This window comes from Ictalurus punctatus, chromosome 11 (assembly GCF_001660625.3).
Source record: "Ictalurus punctatus breed USDA103 chromosome 11, Coco_2.0, whole genome shotgun sequence".
In the NCBI taxonomy this organism is placed as follows: domain Eukaryota; kingdom Metazoa; phylum Chordata; class Actinopteri; order Siluriformes; family Ictaluridae; genus Ictalurus; species Ictalurus punctatus.
The window spans coordinates 12,026,853-12,047,168 of NC_030426.2; the positions used below are offsets into that span (position 1 = coordinate 12,026,853).

At 38.4% G+C, this 20,316-nt stretch overlaps 1 protein-coding gene across 1 annotated transcript in view; it reads left to right on the forward strand.

The window, feature by feature from the left end:
• Positions 1-782: 782 nt before the first annotated feature.
• The window catches only part of LOC108271998 (potassium voltage-gated channel subfamily B member 1), a 42,860-nt gene continuing 23,326 nt past the window's right edge, over positions 783-20,316 (forward strand). Inside the window, exon 1 of the mRNA XM_017480042.3 lies at positions 783-1,636. Coding sequence (XP_017335531.2) covers positions 1,082-1,636 — 555 coding nt within the window. The 5' untranslated portion in view covers positions 783-1,081. The remainder of the gene's footprint in view (positions 1,637-20,316) is intronic.

The window sequence follows — 20,316 nt, forward strand, 5'->3', positions numbered from 1 at the left end:
ATCTCACAGCAATATTATTATTATTATTATTATTATTATTATTATTATTATTATTATTATTATTATTATTGTTATTATTGTTATTATTATTATTGTTGTTGTTATTGTTGTTGTTGTTGTTATACCATGGTTACGTAGGTGCCATAGGTCTGATTATTTTATCCTATATATTATTATTTATATTATATTTGTACTCATATCACCATACGAAAATATAAACCAACACTTTGCTTTCAAACACATGTAAGATAACGCGTGCGCTAATAGTCTTTTAGAATATTTACACACTTCATGACTATTTTAGACCACAAGTAGTTTTTTTAAGTGCAGTAAATTTGCAAAGAGACACATTTAAGAACTTTAGGCAGAAACAAAGCGATGTTTATTTGCGTGTTATAAAACAAATTCTGTTCATATTCGTGATTGCGCTTGAATCCACCCCCACCCCCCTACATTTTAAACATTCCACTATTTGTATCCAAACGATCTTAATAATAATCATCATTTTATAAAATGTTTGCTTAGTTCTCCAAGCCAGCGAGCAGCTTTCCGTTTCCAAATCGCCGAGTGGTTAATCTCTGGTGTATTATAAACATAACCTGCTTATCTGAGACAGTATAGGGCCATGATCGCTTTAGGGGAGATGAGTAAGACAGAGGAGCACCTTCAAATGTTAAGCTGGAACACATTAATACTTTAAAGAGTGTCTATAGTTTAAGCATTTAAAGTCGTTTTTAGAAACTGGCCTATTAGCAAAAAAGTGGAAACATGTTGCCGAGAATAAAACGGTTTCTCTGGTTTCAGCACTGGACAGCGATCGTTTCGAAGGCAAGTTCCCTGCAGTCCACACAGAGGCGGATTATCATCGAGCCAGACATTCTCATTAGCGGATAACGAACATGGCCTGTGTGTTGTTTCCTTGTTCTTCACATTCAGTTCTAAGTTTAAGTCGGTTTCACCTCCCTCCTTTTTTGCAGCTGGAAGAATGAAGGAGAAGAGAAGCAGATTTAGGCGGTAGTTCTCTCTTGCACTTCCAACTGTTACTCTTTTGGGTAAGGAGGGATCACTAAGGAGAAAGGAAATGATTAAGACCGGGTCACGCTCTACGTCCACTATGCCACCTGAGCCAGTGGAGATCATCCGGAGCAAGGCGAGCTCACGCCGCGTGCGCCTGAACATTGGTGGTCTCCTGCATGAGGTGCTGTGGAGGACTCTAGATCGGCTGCCACGCACACGCCTTGGCAAGCTGCGAGACTGCAACACACATGACGCCATCATGGAGGTGTGTGACGACTACAGCCTGGAGGAGAATGAATACTTCTTTGACAGGCACCCAGGTGCATTCACGTCTATTTTGAACTTCTACCGCACGGGTAAGCTACACATGATGGAGGAGATGTGTGCACTCTCCTTCAGCCAGGAGCTTGACTTCTGGGGTATTGATGAAATCTACTTGGAGTCATGCTGCCAGGCACGTTACCATCAGAAGAAGGAGCAGATGAATGAAGAGCTGAAACGTGAAGCTGAGTCCATGCGCGAACGTGAGGGTGAGGAGTTTGACAACACATGTTGCACAGAGAAGCGCAAGAAACTTTGGGATCTCTTAGAGAAACCCAGCTCTTCTCTAGCAGCAAAGGTATGTGCTGGTATGGATTTGACTATGTGTTCTCAATTTGTTCCATTCTTTAGGTTGAGTAAACTGATATGCTGCATGTTTTTTCCTTTCACGCTGATATTTATTTAGCCCAAAGATTCTCAGCTCCAGTTCAGACCCACAGTTTCAACACAGTTTCAAATTCTCCTTGCACCTACAACCCAAATTCAGTTTATCAACAGCTTGCTAATTATCTGGTGAGCTGTATCAAGTGTTTGCACACAGGGAATATGTGAGAATATATGTGGGTCACAAGAAGCTGAGAGTCTTGGTTTTATACAGATTTAGGCTCAGTAGGCGATATCATTCATTAACTGAGATTATTGGGGGGAAAATCACCATGAATGTGGCCAGGGCCTTGCCCAGTAGCTTGTAACGATGGTGTAATAACCCTTATGATATTGGTGTAGGGCAAAGTGACAGTACTCTAATTTGAATTATATAGAAGCGGTGTAGAATAGTCAATATCCTTTACTCTACTGTGTGTTCTAAGTAAGTGTCATCATATCATTTTCCACATCAAGCTAACTGCAAAATGGCATGCTGATGAATTCAAAGTAATGCACCAAAGTATCCCTGGGCGGCCTCTGGAATCAATCTAATGGAGCTTCAGGGGTGTATATTGCACTTGGTCCACCAAAGGAGATGAGTTTGCTATTGTCAGACAGTAGATTTACTAATCCACTAATGGTTTTAAACTCTTTATTTTTATGATCTCCTGACACTGAGTTCAAAATTACACTCCCACAGTCCTGTGATCATGCATAACAAAGTAGTGTAGTATCTGCATTACATGATAGAGTTTGATAGTCATCTTTATTATATGTGGAAGGAGTGAACAAAATATGCCTCTTACTGTAGTAATACTTTTACTACCAGTGCATAATGTGGGACAACTGTAATTATTGAATGTGTATTAGAAATGACGGTCAAGTGTAATTAGCAGTCCTAACTCATGTAAAGTGCTACCCTGTGAGTAGCACACTTAGGGGACATTCATCACTTTGCAATTAGCTTAAAAGGGCGATCCATTTTAAAGTCAATCAGCAAATCTTAGTGTTAGACAACTGCTCTCAAGAACGATATAATATAGGGAACTGTTGACAGAAGGACTAGGAGACAAAATGTATGGTTCTTACTATTACATTAACTTCTGCTGAAGTGCTGAAGTGTTAAACTGTGTATTTCAGCACAGTGCTACTTTGTTAGCTGAAGAAGTGTCTCTAATCAGAGATCAAGTTGAGTAATATTCTTTTCATACTTAAGGGTAGTCTTTGGTATGCTAACAAGAAGGCATCTTGCTGTGAGAGCTGTGAGGTTTTTTTCAACACTCAGTCACATACTTTCCTCGAGTGTTTGTCTCTCAGACAGTTTTCTAGACACAGTCTAAGGAACAGATGAGGAGCTAAAAGAGGGCTTATTTCGCCAGAGACATCAGCATGAAATGTTTTATTAACAGGTCTATACCCTGACACCTTTTCTAAAACATAGACATTAAGCAGTAAATCGTTTCTAATTCTTATGTAGACAGTTATTGATTAGCAATATCTGTGCTAAAATAAACATAAAATACATTGGCATGAATCCAAAATGTAAGTTTTGTGACTTTTAGTATGAATCTGTCAGCCTTAAGGTTATCTATAAGCTAGTGTTCTAAAAAACAATGACAAAATTTGCATTTAGAAGATATATGCATTCAAAATGTACAGTCTCTCTCTACTACCAATACGGATAAACAATTTTGATGACATCATTCTGCACTTCAGCATCTCATCAGATTTTCTGTCCAATCAAATTCTCTCAAGAATCTGAATTGTCTCACACCTACAGTTGTAAGTTTCCTGATTGCGAGGTAAGCTAAACGCTATTGGCAATTTAAAAAAGGGGGTGGGTCCAACCAATATGTCCTACCCTGTCGTCTTGTTTCAATAGGAATTACATCAACACATCGAAGAACACAACGTGTTTCAAGGAACTTCACAGGCACATTAAGTCTTGTATCTTGGTCATCCAGTAATTGTCTGAGGATTTATATATTTACAAGGCTAATTTGGCTTCCTTTTGAAATTATTTTAGATGCTTGGTAGATATTTTACTCCACGGTGCTTGCGTATATAAATTAATGTTAGCAATGTTTAAATATAGAAATTCCAGACCATCTCTATCTACATCAATAAACTTTATTCAATCCATGTTTCTACATTATTGGTTTGTGGTATCAAACAAGCCAGTTAGCTATAGTCTGAGTCAATACTATGAGATGAACCTGATCCTCCTGAATATTCTCACCTCCATTTGCCCTCATACCCCAGGGTGAAATATTGTTTCTATAGGATCCTCTCTGGATAACCTATACATATTGTTGTATATCTGAAGCTCTGGTTTATTTTTTCAGGATACAAATCCATATAACTGATTAAACAGAATTAGAGCGCACGTGTGTGTGTGTGTATGTGTGAGAAAGAGGGAGGGAGAAAGCTTGGTGCCAGAGTCACGACATTGATTTCATTGCTTATGTTGACAAACAAGCCCCCAGTCTCGTGCTCTCCTCTCAGTGTAGTGGACATGGAGCAATAAAAGTGTCAGCTGCAAGTTTAATAGCACCAGAGCAATAGCTTGCTTGTTTCCCTGTGTTTAATTGTTGGCCAGCATGACTGAAACTGCTCTACGCCCATCTACAGATTACTCTGCATTCATTTTTCAGTGCAGATGAATATTTAATGGTACATTAATTAAGCTCGACTTTGTGCCGAGGCCAGGGAAGGTGCAATATGGACTATCCATAACTCTCACTGTCAACCTTTTGGCATTACTGTAGAGTTATCACCTCCCAAAATACATACAGGAGACAGAATTCTCAAAGGGTGTGATTTTTCACTATCAAAAAAGGGGATGTGAGCCCTGTGCTTGGTAGCGTGTTATTTCCAATTTACACAAAATTGTGCAAATATGGGGCACCTTATTCAATGATGCAAAAGAGAACTGTTTTTATGTATCACTAAAAACATCTTTGAGATTATTTATGCATATAATAGGAATGGGCTGCTTTACTATATGTACTATGCCTGTGTTATGTACACCGCTGGAAAGCAGGCAGTGTAAAGTCATATTTTAACGCTGTGCTTCAGAGGCTGACAGTCATTTGTATGGGACGTAACCCCACATAAGGCCGGCTTTTTGATTGCACGTCCAAGACTGAGTCCAATGCCAGAGACTGCATGTACACGGTATGTATACATGCAGAAAATACAAGCAGAAAAAAAGTCAGGACAGTCAAGCTCAAGGATTATCCTTTTTTATCTTAAATGTGGTGAACAAAAATATGAAAGGTCATATTTATTCCAACCCTAAACAATGGGATTGCCATTAATAGAGGACGAGGATCAGATTTTTGCGGATTATAAATGATTGCCCATATGTACACTCATACACACGCATCTGTACAAACACACACACAAACAGATATGACTCAGCAGAAACACTTCTATTGTTTAGAGACATGTCCATTAAAGGTTTTGATTTCAACCAAAGTCAACTCTTTCACAGTTTCTAAGACCAAGTGCCATCTTATCTCAGAGACGACCTATACTTTCCCACTCATAGACTGGTGGAAGACGGGCACATTCTGTCCTCTAAAAGTCAAATCCTGGAACCTAAAACCACTGCAATGCTCACTTGAGGAAAAAAGCATTTAGAGACTCAATGAAAGCTGATTCTTCGAGTTATCCACCTAGCCTTGGTACATTAATCGAACTTGTATTTCAGATTTGGACATTTGATATTTGACAGCTTAGCAGAGTTGAAAAAATCAGTGCCCTTTTTCCGTTAAACAACAAATAATGCTTCAATATAGAAAATGTGGAGCTGAAAATTTAGAAAACTCACTTCCTGACTCAAAATGTTACCGGTGTTTCTGGGAAAGTTTATATGTGTATTAACCCCCTTAAACACTCGTCACTTTAGTAGGTCCAGACTTCTCAACATTTCTCATAAAATAACACCTATTATTTTCACTGCAGATACTGAATAATTTGTAGTAGTTACTGAGAAACATGTATTATGGTGAAGTACATACTAAACTCTTAGTTTAAGGGATTAAGCAGAGCTGGATTGAACAGGGGAAGGCCATCATCAGTATCTTGAAGTCTAGAGCACATCAAATACACACAAACACACAGATACTCTCATACCTGAAAGATTAATAGATGACATTACATGGGTGAGGCAGCCTAAAAGATTGGTGAGAGGAATAATAGCTTGTGTATGTGTGTGTGTGTGTCTCAGTTCCTACTACATCCACTGTAAATCTATAGGACAGCCTATCCAACACCCCACAAATTCATTCCCTATATATCACCTTTTAGAAAGACATATGAAGACACAAAGTCAGCAGAGAGTGTTGATTTTCTTTCTCTTCCAGACACTTACCCAAAACATGAAACCTCTAAGACTGCGCTGTTTGCATAGTAGTGTTATATGTGGCATATACAGTATAGTGCATAGTTTTAGTGACGGGGAGCTTTGTTTTGGTTAATATTCACTATCAGATATGATTCCCACACCCAGCAGCAGCAAGGCTCCTCTGACAGGTTTCTAAAGATCTATCTTAATCTTCTGAACTTGTGTGGAAGAAGGCTATTTTTATCTCACTCCATAAATTTGGAACACAATACCAGACAAGAGGAGCATGGAAAGACAAGGCATGGTTTTTCACCAACAAACAAATTAGTATTGTTAAAGCCTGACATCTGTTTGATCAATGACCAGCATCCCATAGTTACAGATGGGCAATGAGCAGGTTAACAAATCTAACAGCTGACAAGAAGTGCAACTCAATAGTGTGAATTGCTGCATCAGCTGGAGTCTACAATTAGGTTTAGACGGTTGATGAAGCAGCTTGTGTTTATTTCACATGTCTTATTAAGTAAGCTAATGCACCAGTTTTTAAACCTGCACAGAGCCAATTACAGTGAGGAATGCTTAATGGTAGCTTCCATAAACAGTAAAGATTGCAAGGTATACTGGTTGTGATGACTTATTGCTTTAGCTTCAGATAATGCATTAATTGGCATGTGAGGCACTTTTACAATGCATTTAATATGTTTCATTAATCAGAGTTGGTCTGTGCACATTCAGGTGGTTTTTGTTTTGTGTGGTGTACAGATTACTTCGTTCACTGACCAAGAGATTCTCATCTGGACCATCCTCATCAATTAGCTTTTTACTTTTGCCTCTGACTCTACTCTAAGCCTTCTAAAATGAATTATTGTTGACACGTGATTAATTTCTATACCTAAAAGTCTATACCTAAAATTAAAGGTGTGTTGAGAGTCCACGCTGAGAGAAGCAGTTGGGTGTAATTAACACATTTGACTCCCTGCAAAGTAGCTCTGGTATTAGAAAATTAGAGCCTGCCAGCCAGTTCACGTTGCCAGGGAGAAATGTGACCTTTACTAGCATATCACCAAAAAGGGTACAGAGCAGCTTTAAAGTAAAGACACTCCTACTCCCATGAGATTTTTGTCAAATTTGGACATGCATATATGAGCGTGACTGAAATGAAAGCCTTTATTTTTATTTTGCATTGTTTATTGCAAATAAGAGTCACAAAAGTGTATCATTTTTGTACATAATATCCATTTCATTCAATGCAAGTGTTCTAGCTCTTAATGAGTGTCCAGATTCCTCTAGAAAACAATTCTCCTAAATTGTAATTTATGTTGCACTTATGTCACAAGGTTTTTATTTGGCACACATATATACATAAGTACAGTCATGTGAAAAAAATAAGCACACCCCATGGAAATTGTTGTTGTTGTTTTTTTGTTTTTTTTTTTTTTACATATTTGGACAAGCAAACATTTGTCAAATTACATAAAATTGACATTTTGTAGTAAGACAAAAGATCAGTCACATGGAAAAAGTAAGTACACCCCTACATTTATCACACCTACAAATCCATAAAATTAGAATCAGCTGTTGAAGATTGGGTGCCAGTGATTAGGGAGTGCAGGTGGAACCTGTCTTATTTATACCCCTCACATCTTATGTCTGGTGTTCCCTTTGCTATTGAGGTGTGTGGCGTCATCATCCCAAGATCTAAAGGGTTCTGTTAGGCCTTCAGAAAAAGTATTGTGGATGCCTATGAGTCTGGCAAGGGATTTAAAATGATCTCCAAATTATTTGAACTACATATGTCAAAAAAGCCAACAATTTCCATGGGGTGTGCTTATTTTGTCACATGACAGTATGTTCAGAGCTGAATAAAATCATAATATATGATATACATGGCCAAAGGTTTGTGGACACCCGACCATAAAAGGATATGCGTTTTTTGAACATCCTATTCCAGATTTAGTCCTCAACTGCAACTCTTCTGGGAAGGCGTTCCACTAAATTTTGGAGCGCGGCTGTGGGGATTTGCCTGTTCAGATACAAGAGAATAAGTGAGGTCAGGCACTGATGTCAGGCAAGGAGGTTTGGGGAGCAGTTGCCATTTCGGTTCATCCCAAAGGTGTTCAGTGTGGTTGAGATCAGGGCCCAGTGCAGGCCATTCAAGTTCTTCTACTTCAACCAAACCATGTTTTCATTGAGCTTGCTTTGTGCACAGGGGCACTGTCATACTGAAACAGGTTTAGGCCCCTTGGTTCCAGTAAAGGGAAATCTTAACTCTACAGCATACAAAGATATCTTATATAATTCTGTGCTTCCAGCTTTGTGACAACAGTTTGGGGAAGGCCCACATATGGGTGTGATGATCAGGTGTCCACATACTTTTGTCCATATAGAGTATTTGGAGACATGTCAGATAGTACATAGATGGTTCTGTCAGTCATATCCTGTTTGTAACAGGAATGATTCATTTCTATCACTTTAACAGCAGACATGCAGTGTAGTATCTTCCTTGACCTAAGACCATTTCTCTTCTTAATTGAAATAGAGGTAATGTGGAAAGCTTGTAGACGCTTCACAATGGCAATTAACTAGCCATTCATTTTAGCATTAAAGCCTGCTCCCAGGTCAGAACTTAATGTAGAGAAACATACAGTACAGCAAAGAAGTGACTGGTGAGAGAAAAGCATCTGAACTAGGACTTGTGAGAGGTCAAACATGATGGCCGTCGGTCTCTGGATTTCATTCATTATTTACAGTGGAGCTGTCAACCATAACTGTAATCATCAGTCAACTGTGGGGAAATATGGGAGCTAATAGTGGAGCAGGAATGGAAAGGGGTTGCAGTAAAAAAAAAAAAACCTGCAGAAATAAAAAGAAACACAGAGGGAAGACAAAATAAGAAACGATACAGCATCACTATTTAAGTCACATTTCAAAACACATGCACTCTTCTAGTGCTATTTGATTATAGTGTATAGTGGGTTTACACTGAAAAATACCAATAAAAAAATTGCCAAATAAATAATGTGTTGAGCAATCAACATTAATCTTTCCCATTATGCACCAGGAAAATGAACAGGAGGGCTTGCAGCAGAAAGTGGACAGAAACAACATGACCAACAAGGGCAAAGGGTGCGTCTGTGGTGCCACTTTTGTCTCTGCCTAAAAGTAGTGATGTGTTGTTCATGAATGATTGGTTCATTTTGAACGAATCTTTAATATGATTTGGAAACAATGAGTTGTCTCAGAGACTGATTCGTTCATTTTGGACCGCGCATGTGCTGCAACATCCCCATAGGTTCTGTACAGGAAACAGAAATGATTAGTTCATCTCTTGAGTCTTTGGGTTCGAGTCGTTCGTTCTTCCGATGACCGCCCCATAGGCGATGCACCATGCAGTAATGGAAACGGGATGAACGAATGACTCGAACCAGAAGATTCGAGAGGCGAACAAATCATTTCTGTTTCCGGGGAACAAACGTGACAAAAGAAAAGAACGTGTGACGTGACAAAAGAAAGAAGGACTCGATCGGGAGGTGAGGTGAACTAACAGACTGAATAGCCTGAAGACCTAATGCTAAGCTATTAATTAATCATTTCTGTTTCTCATAATTCGGCCTTGGCTGCACTAGCCTATAGTTTATTTTTTATTCCAAATGTGATTAACATTTGCGTAAGTACTAGATGTGTTGGGGAATTTAAAATATTTTTAATATTTTAATCATATTCTGCTGAAATGAACGAAATGACTCGAAAAAAGATTTGTTCATTTTGCTGAACGAGATTCAAGGATCCAAGTCAGTAATATGATCCGAACTTCCCATCACTTCCTAAAAGCTATTACTTGCTTTTGATTGTTAATGTACATTGTTATACATTAAAAAGAAAAATACACCCAGTACTGTTAGTTATATTAGCTAGTTAGTCAGGGAGTACTACAATCATCTACAATTTCTAAACATTTGAAACCACTGAAAATGATATTTGTGGAATAACAATTTATTTAATATGTCCATACCAAGTGTAGCAGAGCACATGCAGAACTTATTACTTATCCAATATGCCCTGGAGACGTTCATTCAAGTATTGCACATTCACTAGATCTCCCAAGCCAGTATCAGCACTTAACAAGAAGGGAGCCTGGGGCACTGGGCTAGCAGAATGCACCAGCACTAAATCTGAATCACTGCAGTGATCAAGACGTCCACTGCTATCTTCTGATGATTCAGTGTCATAAACAAATACAGAGCACCACATTAGAATTAGCCAGATTTTCATTTGCTTATGTCAGTGTAACAACAGGGAATTATTAATAGTATTATTAATAGACACTTCAACATGGCAAAAGTAAGAGCTGTCTTTCAATAAGCATCCTACTGTGTTGTGTTCTGGGACAATTGGTGCTACAGAAAGAAAGAAAAAAATATATAATTTAAGTACTTAATTGAGATTTTCTTTTCTTTTCTTTCTTTCTTTTTTTTTTTTTTTTTTAAATATTTCCTTTTTTCATGTTCATCAACCTTATATCTCACTAAAAATATGAAAGATAAGTATGAAATTCAACTTTGACCGATAAAAGATCATAAGCTAATGTTTTATTGATACAGTTTTCTATGTATTTATTTTATGCAATTACCAGTATTGTAAGTCTTTTTCTGTATCACACAATAGTAGGCGTCCACCAATATGTGAAGTCTGCCATATCTTTCCTATCTGCAAATCCAGCAGCATTGCTAAGTATCCTCGTGTGCCATGCAGACGGTGCTACCTCAATTCACTACATAGCGAGATAGCCTCCTGGACAACCAGTAATCCGAGGCTATCCCCTATGTCCCAGCTATCTCACAGATATAAAATTTTACTGGCCAGATTTTAACCAAGGCATAGGGTGTACCTTGATAAGTAGTGTGATTCTGCATATATGCAATTAGTATATTAATTATGCCGATCCTTGATTAGTTCTATTAAAAACATAAAACTGCATCTCAGACAAATCTCTTCAACCAAAAAGTAGCCTCGCTTAATATTGATGTTGTCAGAATGGCTACAAGAAGCAACAATCATATAGTTAATCGTTCTGCTTCGCATAGCATTGATCTGTCAGTAATTACACAATGAAGATTGTAAGTTATCCTATTTCTACCACCTTTCCAAAAGTCCTGATAAATAAGATATCAACTGGATGAATGAGTGGAGCCAAGAGACATAGAGATGAACAATAACCTAGTCATTTCAGGCATTTGTCAGATCATTATGCACCAAATGAAATCATTTCATCAGAGTTATGGTTGTCCAGTGGTGGAGTGGCTCTGTCTGCTAATGAAAAGTGGGGCTGAGGCAAAGGCTGGAAGTCAAACTGCAGTGGAAAGCACAGATCCTTTCAGTGTTTGGTTAACCAACCATTGTAAATGTCTTGTTTTAACAAAGAAAGAGATATGGCCTTGCAATCATTTTGCTTGTAGCTGTCAGTAAGTAAGCTATTTGGAAATTAATTTTCTGGCATGTTGCTGTTTAAAATCAAAACCTCTCAGCAAATTAGTAAAATGGAGAGCAGCGTGAGTGTACCTAGAGCAGGGAAGAAATCCATGGCTCTGCCATCATGAGATTCTTGTTTAGAAAAGTATGAGGCACTGTCATCAGCAAGAGCGGCATCACAGCACACTGTGTACCCAATTACACAACCAGTGCATGGCGTTAGCTTCAGCTCAAGCACAGATGAGCTGGTGATAAAAAGTCCCTGTTGCTATGCAGATGGGGAAAGCCTCTTTGGCTTCACATTTGGGCAAACAAACAGAGAGAGAACCCTCAGCAAACATTTACTCTATGTTAATATCCCAACCTTATTCACACAGTGAGCACCAGGCATCTAAGATTACAGTGGTAACAATGGTCACAATCATACACCTGAAATGAGATAGCAGAGACAAGCAAAAATATATATATATACATTGCATGGTCAGCTTACAGAAACAATACAATATAGTACAATAGTGTAGCCTTAATTGACTATCTGGGACCTGGGAACTGCAGAAACAGAAAAGTCTACAGATGAATGGTGCATTTAATTTTTGTCATGGTCTGTATTTCAAATAAAAAACTCAGACTTTACATTCAGTGTATTTGCTAATCTAGAAAATCCATAAATCTGGTGCACAAAACAGACCTTGTGGTAGGTTTGAAGGCTACATGAGAGTATTTTAAAATTCAAACATTAACTGTAATAGGAATTCTGGTTATTATTAGTACTCAATAGTAATGGTCTAGAATACTACAGAATCATGTGATTTGAGACACAATGCTAGTTTTTTTTTGTGTGGAAATAGATGGATGGGGAAACTACACTAGTGCTGTTTGTCAGGATAGTGAAAAAGACTAACATTTAATAATATGCAATTAACATGTACACTATTCATTTAAATGTGGCTTATCTGAATGTAAATAAAAGTAACAGAACAGAATTTCTCTTGTAACCCCTTTTGTAAATCAGGTGATCCCCACGTGGGACACACCTATCTGGCTAATTAGGATTAACGTTTACTTGGCTTTTTAAATCCTGTTACATAGCTCACAGTGAGAAACTCACTACTGGGATGTTTGAATAAATTGACTTCAATGAGTGAATGAGTGAGTGAGAGAGTTTTTTATGTAAGTGTGAAGTATGTTTTACCTTTTCTGTCTCATTGCATGTAGTAATTGCAGCCAAGTAAAATGCATAGCATGTTTTTCTCAGGTTTAGCACTCCCTCCACTCCTGTGTTCCAGATTTCATTGTATATTTAGGGGTATTGAAGCAAAAGTGACATCCATGTTTGGGTTCTATAGATCACCTTGCTCTGCAATACCTTCTTAGATCAGGAAAAAAAACTTATCAACTGACTATTAAAGATATTACTAAGCAGATGCTTGGCTAAGCCACAGATCAGAAAGGAGTTTCTGAATCAGTGCCCCCATCCAATATCATCATCTACAGGAAATCCAATATCTAAGGAAGTTACACAATGGGATGAAGATTGTAAGAACAATATTCATTCAAAGTGAATGACCTTCTTTACATGGGAAATATTAAAAGCTGGTACTCTCCTAAGAATCTGAGAGGATACCACAGTATAGAGTCAGGTTCAGAGAGAAACAGTGGGGGAATATTTTGTTTTTGTGGTGATGGTCAGTTAGGAAAAGAGAACAGAGAGGAGAGGAGATGTGGAAGAAATAAAGAGGGAGAAAGTCTGAAGATGACAATACAGCATGGAAGATGTGGTACTTGTGTGGGTGTCTAGCTCCACAGTGACACATTTTCCCCACAGACTTCTGAAAATGCCTCATAAAGTAACACATTTGTGTCTCACACTCATACAGCAAATCTGCAAATCTGGGGTTGTGATGTAAATGATTTGTACTGACAGGAGCTGAATCATTTGGTCACACTGCATCAGAGCACCTCACAATCAACTGATTTCCCAGAGGTATTTGTTCAGATTAATGGGTATGGCATATGAAAGACACTGGTAGCACATTGATGTTATACCTCCGAGACCAAGTGAGCCCAGGTTCTCAAGAGAGTAGGGAGATAGACAGATAGAGAAAGTCTGAGAGTCTGGTCTTTTGTTGATTACTGTCACAGCTGTGTCCATGTTTGCATGAGAAATAATACAGGCATGGCACTGGGTCTGATCAATGTAATAACATAAAAAAAAAAAATGGTAATAGCCATTACCTCATTTCCTTCTGCTGTAGACCGTTGTAAATGGTGAAATATTGTCATTGTAAACATTGTAATTGAAAGATATTTGGGTACATTGTTGGGTTTTCTAGTGGAGAAAGCAATGAGCTAAACTAAGACAGCTCATGACAGGACTGCTCTCTTTGAGTATCATAACCAACAGATGGTGAGTCCATTTTCAATGGCAAAATCTGATACACTGTGAAGAAACATGTTACCAAATGAAAATCTAGAAATAATACTAGAAACAATGGCAAAATCAAGTTTGCCTGTTGGAGTCAAAACATTATTATTGTTTTGGCTTAAGGTCTCAGTCTAACGTCCAGGGTGCCGTACATGAATGATCCCATACACATCTACAGTGGGGGAAATATGTATTGAACGCGTGAACATTTATTTCAGTAAATATATTTTGAATGAGGCTATTCACATGAAATTTTCACCAGACATCAGTATTAACTCAAGAAATCTGGAAATATAAAGAATTCTGAGTTATGTGTAATAAAGTGGAATGACACAGGAAAAAAGTATTGAACACAATAAGAAAAAGCAATTCCAAGGTGTAAAACCAAGGTGTTACACAAGAAACATCTCATGATGGGTAAAAGCAAAGAGCTCTCCCAAGACCTTCAAAACCTTACTGTTGCAAAACATATTGATGGACTTGGATACAGACATACAGTGAGGGAAAAAAGTATTTGATCCCCTGCTGATTTTGTACGTTTGCCCACTGACAAAGAAATGATCATTCTATAATTTTAATGGTAGATTTATTTGAACAGTGAGAGACAGAATAACAACAAAAAAATCCAGAAAAACACATGTCAAAAATGTTATAAATTGATTTGCATTTTAATGAGGGAAATAAGTATTTGACCCCCTCTGCAAAACATGACTAAGTACTTGGTTTAAAAACCCTTGTTGGCAATCACAGAGGTCAGACGTTTCTTGTAGTTGGCCACCAGGTTTGCACACATCTCAGGAGGGATTTTGTCCCACTCCTCTTTGCAGATCTTCTCCAAATCATTAAGGTTTCGAGGCTGACGTTTGGCAACTCGAACCTTCAGCTCTCTCCACAGATTTTCTATGGGATTAAGGTCTGGAGACTGGCTAGGCCACTCCAGGACCTTAATGTGCTTTTTCTTGAGCCACTCCTTTGTTGCCTTGGCCGTGTGTTTTGGGTTATTGTCATGCTGGAATACCCATCCACGACCCATTTTCAATGCCCTGGCTGAGGGAAGGAGGTTTTCACCCAAGATTTGACAGTACATGGCCCCGTCCATCGTCCCTTTGATGCAGTGAAGTTGTCCTGTCCCCTTAGCAGAAAAAAAACCCCAAAGCATAATGTTTCCACCTCCATGTTTGACGGTGAGGATGGTGTTCCAGGGGTCATAGGCAGCATTCCTCCTCCTCCAAACACGGCGAGTTGAGTTGATGCCAAAGAGCTCCATTTTGGTCTCATCTGACCGCAACACTTTCACCCAGTTGTCCTCTGAATCATTCAGATGTTCATTGGCAAACTTCAGACGGGCATGTATATGTGCTTTCTTGAGCAGCGGACCTTGCACACGCTGCAGGATTTCAGTCCTTCACGGCGTAGTGTGTTACCAATTGTTTTCTTGGTGACTATGGTCCCAGCTGCCTTGAGATCATTGACAAGATCCTCCCATGTAGTTCTGGGCTGATTCCTCACTGTTCTCATGATCAATGCAACTCCACGAGGTGAGATCTTGCATGGAGCCCCAGGCCGAGGGAGACTGACAGTTCTTTTGTGCTTCTTCCATTTGCGAATAAAAAGCTGCTAGGCAATGGTCTTGTAGCCCATTCCAGACTTGGTTAGGTCTACAATCTTGTCCCTGATATCCTTGGAGAGCTCTTTGGTCTTGGCCATGGTGGAGAGTTTGGAATCTGATTGATTGATTGCTTCTGTGGACAGGTGTCTTTTATACAGGTAACGAACTGATATTAGGAGCACTCCCTTTAAGAGTGTGCTCCTAATCTCAGCTCGTTACCTGTATAAAAGACACCTGGGAGCCAGAAATCTTTCTGATCGAGAGGGGGTCAAATACTTTTTTCCCTCATTAAAATGCAAATTAATTTATAAAATTTTTGACATGCGTTTTTCTGGATTTTTTTGTTGTTATTCTGTCTCTCACTGTTCAAATACAACTACCATTAAAATTATAGACTGATCATTTCTTTGTCAGTGGGCAAACGTACAAAATCAGCAGGGGATCAAATACTTTTTTCCCTCACTGTATTTCAAAACTTCTGAATCCTCCAGTAAGCACCATTAGGGCCATTATCCGCAAGTGGAAGCAACATCACTCCACCATCAACCGGCTACGCACAGGAGCTCCTCACAAGATTTCTGACCAGGGAGTCAGAAGAATAGTCAGAAGAATAGTCAGAAGAGTAGCCCAAGAGCCAAGGACCACTCAGAAAGAGCTCCAGAAACACTGAGACAGCAGGTGCCATCGTCACAGAGAAAACAATAGGCAATGCATTCCACTGCAAGACTCTATTATTAAAGAAAAGGCATGTTGAAGCTCTTTTAAAGTTTGCTACAACTCATTTGGACTAGCCTATGAAATACTGGGAGAGTGTAGTCTGGTCAGATGAGAAAAAAATTGAACATTTTGGCTGTCATACTAAACACCATGTTTGGAGAAGAAATGGTAATCACCCTTAAAGCACTATACCAACAGTGAAGTTTGGAGGTGGAAGTATCATGGTGTGGAGCTGTTTTTCATCACATAGTACTGGCAGAGTTCATATAATTGAAGGAACGATGAATGGAGCCCTTTACCGGGAGAATCTTGAGGAGAATCTGCTGCCATCCACCAGGATGATGAAGATGAGACGTGGGTGGACATTCCAGCAGGACAACGATCCAAAGCATACAGCAAAGGAAAAGCTCAATTGGTTTCAGAGAAAAAAAAATCAAGGTATTATAATGGCCCAGTCAGTCACCTGACTTGAATCCAATTGAACAAGATTTACAGACAATATGTTTAGAAGAATGGGCCAAAAAGCACACCTGAATACTGCAGCCGATTAATTTCTTCATACAGGAAGTGTCTTGAAGTTGTCATTACAAACAAAGGCTGCTCTACCAAGTATAAAATAAATTTCAGTTAGCGTGTTCAATACTTTTTTCCTGTGTCATTCCGCTTTATTACAAATAACTTCATTTATGGACTTTAATGTTGTGAATTCTTTATATTCTTTAGAATTCTTGAGTTAATACTGATGTTTGTTGAAAATTTCATGTGAATAGCCTCATTGGAAATATGTTTACTGAAAATAATGTCAACGTGTTCAATATTTATTTTCCACATAGTACATACAATTAATTCTATTAAGAGCATAAATGTGTAAGTGATTGAGTGTATATCTTATATATGAACAGTAGTATTTAAGAACACACTCTGTACATAAGTAGGACTGGTGACATGACAGAGAATGAGGAGATAGAGGGAAATTTTTCTAGGTCAGTACAGAAATGCATTCTATCTAGACCGGTTTCTATTTAAAACCAGGCTCTAGGATACAAAACACCTGACTGATATCCATATTTAAAAGAAAAAAAAGATTTAACAGTTTGGAAAAAGATCCTATATTTAGAAGATCAGATGAATTGAAGAGGCTCAAGAGATGCAACAGCATAGGCTACTATAGTTTCTACTTTATAGTAACACAGAACCATGAAATACTCATAAATCAGTATCGTCTCTTAGACATTAGTCAGTTCACTGTATACAAATCCAAGAGCATCCTGTACCTTTGAACCTTTTCTCTAATTATTAGTTCCAGTATCTGCTCCTGCTTAGTTCCAGACAATGCACAGTGTAATGCAGAACACATTATCATGCAGGAAATGCTAAACAAATAGGTACACGTAATTGCATTATAGTTCACAAAGTTTCTAGGATGTTGACTATGGTTTCTATAGGTATTGACTTGGCATCCAAAGTGTGTGTGTGTGTGTGTGTGTGTGTGTGTGTGTGTGTGTGTGTAAAAAAGCATCTCTTCTGTTACCCTTCTGACTCTGGGTGGTTTATTCAGAATGCCATCTTTCAGTAATTCTTTGGTGACTGTTCATGTCTTAGCGTTAGTGAGTCCCAGTGGACTGCTGAGACAGAGACACACCCTCTTTTGGGCTTCTAGTGCAGTGTTTTCCCACAACCTTCTAAAACATTTAGAAAGTAGGCAGAGACATTTCAGAATGTTGCCTTTGGTCATTGTTAAGTGGGCCAGCATTACCACAGTTGTCACACAGAGGGTGTACAAAGTCAGGCACCCTCTCTAGAGAGAAAAGAGTGGTATAATGAGAAAGACAGACCAAAGAGGCACTGCCTATAGCCAGAGGCACAAGTCTTCATCCACATACAGAACTCCCATCACTGCTGCACTATTTCAACCTCTATCTTGTTTTTATTTCACACTTTGTCCTTTATATCCTACCTATTTTTTTCCTTCATATCTAGCCAGTGTCCATCTCATCTCATCTCACCATGCCTCTCTATCTAAAGGCTTTACATTGTATGGTTTTGTGATGATAATGCTGTTGCAGACAAAAACAACACAAATTGTGGAAGAATTCCTTAGCTGTGAGTTAAAAATTGTGGTCTTAGATTGATTAATTATGACCAATGACAGTTGATAAACCAACTCTGGTAGGAACGTGCGTCTAAAAAGTCACCAATATGAGTAATATTTCATCATAGGATTATTGTGAAAGAATCTTAATCATATAACTCAACTAATAACACACATACACATAACTGCTATCACACAGAACTTGCCATAGGATTTGACCAAGGAATTTATTGGCATCATCTAATAGAGTGTTACGTGCAAAAAACTTATAAAACTACTGTCATTACACTTAAGCTCTACTACATTTAGATTTATGCATTTGGCAGATGCCTTTATCCAGAGCGACTTACATTGACTGTATCTCATTTATACATCTCCGCAGTTAAGGACCTTGCTCAGGGGCCCAGCTGTAGCAGCTTGGCAGTGCTGGGATTTGAACTCATGATCTTCTGATCAGTAGTCTACATCTTTTTCAATTCTGTATTGTAGCTGTCATATCCATAGATAGGTTTTAGTTTTGTAACATTGATTCAGTTTTACAATTGGGAATGACTGTCAGTATGTCTAAGCAATACAGCTCCATGAAAAAGTAGAGCAGTAAAGGTGAATGCATGACCACTGTTTGGTGATCTTTATGAAATTGTGTTCTTTGCCCATTACTCCAGTATTATCTTTACAGATTACATTTTCTGAGCAGTTCTACTCATTAAAAGGAAACTGTGGAATAACTGATGGAATTGTGTTAGTTCAAATTTAGCTGGGTAGGATGATCAGCTTTAAAGAGTGTTCAGATGAGTTCCTAATAATCTCTTGTGTCATCAGCAAGCACTCCTCAAAACAGCATTGTAATCATTCCCAATTAGAGCTCATGAAGATAATAGATCTGTGCTATAAACAACCTTGGAACCCTGCGGGAGCTATTCAGTCCTTCAAAATGATCACAACCACATGCCTCGAAAAGGAAATACTTCACTGAGCTTTGTTTAATTCTACATTCAATCTTGATTTTATTGCAAACCATGGTTTAATTGAATTGCAATAACATAAATTTTTTATCACTTTGCCCTGTGGGTTAAGGAAAGTGAATTCTGCATTAGTACCTTAAAAACTATTAGCCTTATGGTGTCTGAACATGGGCTGGTCCATACTTTGAGGTAGCCCATCTTAGAAATGAAGTTAAAACAGATTATATTTATATAGAAACAGGTGGCAACACATCTGTTCTGCCTGTACATTAGCATTTCCCAGTTCCTCCACTCTCAATTCATTCAGGAAACCTCATTCAACAGAGGATTACACTTTATAAGAGCTACTGATTCAGAAGTTTAGGCATCAGTTATTGTGGACAAACAGGCTATGATTTATGCTGCTGCTTTCTACAGTGGCATTTAGATTTTGCAATGCTGTACAAGTCTATTGAAGAAAGCAGGTCAGAGACGATTGCAGTTGTTGAACTGATTTAGAGGAAGAAATCTGGTCCTATAATACCTCATCAGAATGTACTCTCTGTTTTTGGTAATCAGGGATGCGTTCAACAGTTTTGGTAGATGAGGATTAATCCCGTCATCTACATCAATACACACTCAGGATTTCTTCTCTAATCTTCATCAGATCTTGAACTCTGGGCTTTTCTAATGCCAAGATGCAATCAATGGATGGCCATGTTCTTTTTTTTAGTATAAGAAAGTTTGGGAATTGGGTGGACTAAATAGGGCAGAGCTGAATAAATTTACACAGTTTTAGCTGATTTGTTTATAATGCAGAGACAGTAATGATTAATGCTGTGGCACTGTCAGAACTGACACATATTCATATATTCATACATGTACAGGAAGAAGAACAACATAGATATTTGATGCATGTAATGTGCAACCATGCATCTTTTCTAAATTATTCACCATGTTAAAAACACTACAGTAAAAGCAGCCTTCCAGCCCGGTGAGTCTGTA